The sequence below is a fragment of the Volvox carteri genome, assembly GCF_000143455.1.
Source record: "Volvox carteri f. nagariensis unplaced genomic scaffold VOLCAscaffold_5, whole genome shotgun sequence".
NCBI classification, from domain to species: Eukaryota; Viridiplantae; Chlorophyta; class Chlorophyceae; order Chlamydomonadales; family Volvocaceae; genus Volvox; species Volvox carteri.
The window spans coordinates 605162-609044 of record NW_003307548.1 but is presented as its reverse complement, the minus strand read 5'-3'; the positions used below and the strand labels follow the sequence as shown (position 1 = coordinate 609044).

At 62.4% G+C, this 3883-nt stretch overlaps 1 protein-coding gene across 1 annotated transcript in view; it reads left to right on the top strand.

Moving 5' to 3' along the window:
- The window catches only part of VOLCADRAFT_33849 (uncharacterized protein), a gene marked incomplete at both ends in the record, with an annotated part of 2042 nt that extends 1616 nt beyond the window's left edge, over positions 1–426 (top strand). The window contains one exon of the mRNA XM_002947162.1: positions 274–426. Coding sequence (XP_002947208.1) covers positions 274–426 — 153 coding nt within the window. The remainder of the gene's footprint in view (positions 1–273) is intronic.
- Positions 427–3883: the final 3457 nt, after the last annotated feature.

The following is a 3883-nucleotide window of genomic DNA, read 5'->3' as shown; positions in this document are numbered from 1 at the left end:
GTTTGGGGGGTTTCTCAGCACGGAGGGTTATCATGATGATGAGGGGTGGGGGGGGGAGGGGGGGGGGGAAGGGGGGGGGAAACGATTTTCTTTTATGCCAAAACGGGGGGAGGGTGGGGGAAAAAGAGGGCAAAAAACACAATAAGAAGCGCTCATGCGGGAGCTCTAAACAACGCCAGATGTTATTCTTCCTCCCTGTTATTTCCTCCCTTCCACCCCCGACCTGGGAAAGGCATTCCGACGACCAAGCCTCCGGCGCCTGATTCGGATAAGGCCTTTTTCGCGCGCACTGCCATGCCGCAGGAGGTTGCGGTGGTTGGGCTATTGTCGTACCTGGCGTACCTGGCGGCGGAGGTACTGGGTCTGTCCGCCATCCTCTCACTCTTTTGCTGTGGGGCCACCGTCTCACACTTTGCTCTGCGGAACGGCGCCGGGGGCGGTTTCGATTACCTGGGGCCCGCCAGGGGCAACGGACACCGCGGCCTTAATAGCCTGGGAAGCAGCGGCGGCGGCGGCAGCGAGCTGCCAAGCGCTGACGTGTCATTGCACGGAGGCGGAGGCGGCGCGCCGTTGGAGGCTAACGGCGACGTCGGGTTGCGGCCGCGGTACGGGTCGTACACGCCCGTTGCGGCGGACGAAGAGGCCGACGGCGGCGGAGGCGGCGGAGGCGGCGGGGGGTTGTTATGGGTGCTGACGGCGCCTGCGAAACGCCTGGCGGCACGCGCGTTGGGCGGCAGCGGGGGCGGTTGTATGAGTCCCGCCGGGGCTACCAGCACCATCAACGCCTTCCGCAGTTTGTCGTACGTGGCTGAGGGCCTTATCTTCCTGTACCTGGGCTTGGACTGTCTGGACCCGGAGCGCTGGAAGGTGAGGTTAGGGGGGTGGGGGGGTGGGGGGGAGAAGGGGGTGCCGGGGGTGCGAGTGTGGGTTTGGATTTGGGGCCCTGCAGGAGGTTTGCAGAGAGGCGCGGGGGGACGGGCTCCGGACGGTCCGGACGGTCCGGTGGTTGCGGGACGTGTCGTACCGGGATATCAGCAAACATCATCAAAGATTTGCACTCAAGGCAGAGCGTGGCCCTCCCCCTCCCCCTCCCCCTCCCCCTCACCCTCACCCTCACCCTCACCCTCACCCTCACCCTCACCCTCACCCTGCACAGGCCTCCTATCCTTGGGAAGCGGTTTGGCTGGTGGGGGTGCTGATGTTGTTCTTACTGGTGAGGACACGCGTGTGTGTATGGGTGTGTATGTGGGGGGGGGGAGAGGAAGAGGAGTTGAGGGGGCGAATGGGTGGTGGAGGGGGCCTGTGTGCGCGTCTGTGTTCGTGTGCGCGTCACGTCACGTCTGCCTCCTCCAGCGGCCACAACGGGGGGCGGGGGGGCGAGGAAATCGTGTCAGGGTTACCCGGGCTGTTGGGGAGTCGCGTCCTTGTGTGTGTGTATGTATATGTGTTTTGGGCTAATTGGCGGTGGTGATGGTGTTATCCGGTGATATGTTGAATATGATGTGAAGGGACAGGAGCAGACACAAGCTACGTACGTACATACATACACATGCACGTATGTAAGAGGAGCCCCCCTGACGGAAAGGGCGGCCCTGCTGCCTCTGAACGCCGACTCTTAGTACAGCCCCCGCTTCCCCCCTCCCCCGTCGGTCGCGCGTTTTAGTTTGGGGGTTTGGGAGGAGCACTTGCATATCGACAGCTTTTCAGTACCAGCTCATCAGCTATTTCTCCAGGCCAGCAGCAAACTTTATATGCCAGCTTTACGACAGCACTGTTTTCCTACTTCTCCGCCGCCTTCACACCTACTTTTCTACACCTACTTCCACTTAGGGTTTGACAATACTACTTTTTCTGCTTTTTTAGTCCTGGCGGCTTAGGTAGGTAGTTCTTAGGTAGTTCTTCCGACATCTTCTTCACTTCGTCATCCCGAGGTCGCGGTCTTCACGGACGCCTTTCGGTCAGTTCTACGTTTGGTACACTCTTGCCCTGGCAGCAGCTTCAATCGTGTGTGGTTCGTCTTTCCCCCCTCCCTTCACCCCCCACCCCCCACCCACCCCCCGGTCGCTCCCCAAGGCCGCACGAGCAGCGAGTGTGATCCCCCTCAGCATGCTGCACAACCTTTACGCGCCGCGGCACCAGCGGCTTACAGGCCGGGACATGCTCGTCATCTGGTGGGTTGGGGACGTGGGGGTTTGGATTGGGGGTTTGGATTTGGATTTGGATTTTGGCGCGGGGAAGGTTGGGGAGGATTACATATGAAACATTGTGAAGCAAAAACAGCTAACGACGGTGTGTGTGGAGGGGGGGGAAACGACCAGGCTGAGGTAGGGGGGAAAGTGGGAGAGCTGTGAGGGATGGAGGGGATGAAGGGACCGAGACCGTATACCTGCTCCTTTCCTCCCCGAGACGGAGGGGAGGATACATACTCACACACATGTACTCTAGCCTTGTACCCTACCTCTGAACAAACGCACAAACACTCTTTCTCCCCCCCCCCCCACACACACACACGCGCGCTCGCACGTTCACACCGACCCACGGGTCACGCTCAGGTGGTCGGGTCTCATGCGGGGAGCCGTCTCCGTGGCGCTGGTCTACCTCAACTTCGACACACTGGACGGATCCGTACCGCCGCCGTTGGAAGATGCGATCATCGCGCCAGGGGGGCCTGCCAGTGGTGGCCGCCGCCGCCGCCGCCGCCGTGGCCGCCGGCTGCTGTACAGCATCGCCGCCGCAACCGACGACGCCGGCGGCACCGCCACCGTCCCAACAGACAACTCTGTCGTATCCTCCGCGTTTGCCGTTGCGGCCGCCCTGGCGGAGGCCGACGAGGAGAGCAATCGGCAACACGCCACCCTGATTGTTTCCACGCTTCTGGTGGTGGTGGCGAGTGTGTTGGTGGTCAGCACCCTCACCAAGCCGCTGTTGCAGGTCCGGTCTGCTGCTGGTTGAGAGAGGGGGAGGAGGGGAGGAGGAGTAAGGGATGTGAATGTGTGGGCAATCGCGGACTGATGTGGGGAGGGAAGCTGGCTCTCCCCTCCCCCCCCTCTCTGGGGCTCCCCATAGGCCGCCTTGACAGCGCCGTCTCGCCGCGCTGTGCATGTGTGTATGTGTGTCACACACACACACACACACACACACACACACACACACACACACACACACACGCGGACGGGGCCCCCAATCCCCAACCCGGCCACCCTCTTCCCTTTCCCCCCCCCCCAGGCCGCCATGGAGGCGGACCCGCGCAAGCCGCCCCTCCAGGTCGGTCACGTCCAGGGTGGGCCTCCGAAACCCTCCACACCGCCAACCCCCTTTCTTCAGATAAGAGGAATAGTACGACTGCCCGCGTGACGTGCGTACATACACTCTCTCTCTCTCTCTCTCTCTCTCTCTCTCTCTCTCTCTCTTATGCGAGCATGTTGTCGCAGCTACGGTCAATCGATGACACCGCCCTGCTGCTGAAAAGACTCTTTCCTGAAAAGCATCTCGCCACCAGCTCCGCCTCTACCACGTCTTACCTCCACCACCCCCGCCACCCCCCCCCACATCCAATTCCTAGCCACGACCGCCACTCGACTCGTCACTGGACCCACTAACCGGTGATATAGGCCCCCCGGCTGCGGTCCCCCCGCACCGCGATGAAGCAAGCTGTCACAGTACGACCTGACCCACCTCTGACGCAAGTCGCAGGTGCTCCGCGAGGCCTTATGTGACCCCTGGGTGGACGCAACCTGGCGCCTAAAGGTCGCGCTCGGCCGCTCGTACCGCCGCTGGGCGAGTACGGCAATCAGCTCTGAAGCTGCCGCTGCAGCCGCAGGCGGCGGCGGCAACGGCGGCAGGGATGCCAGGGGCACCGGGGTGGACGTGGGACCAGCTGACG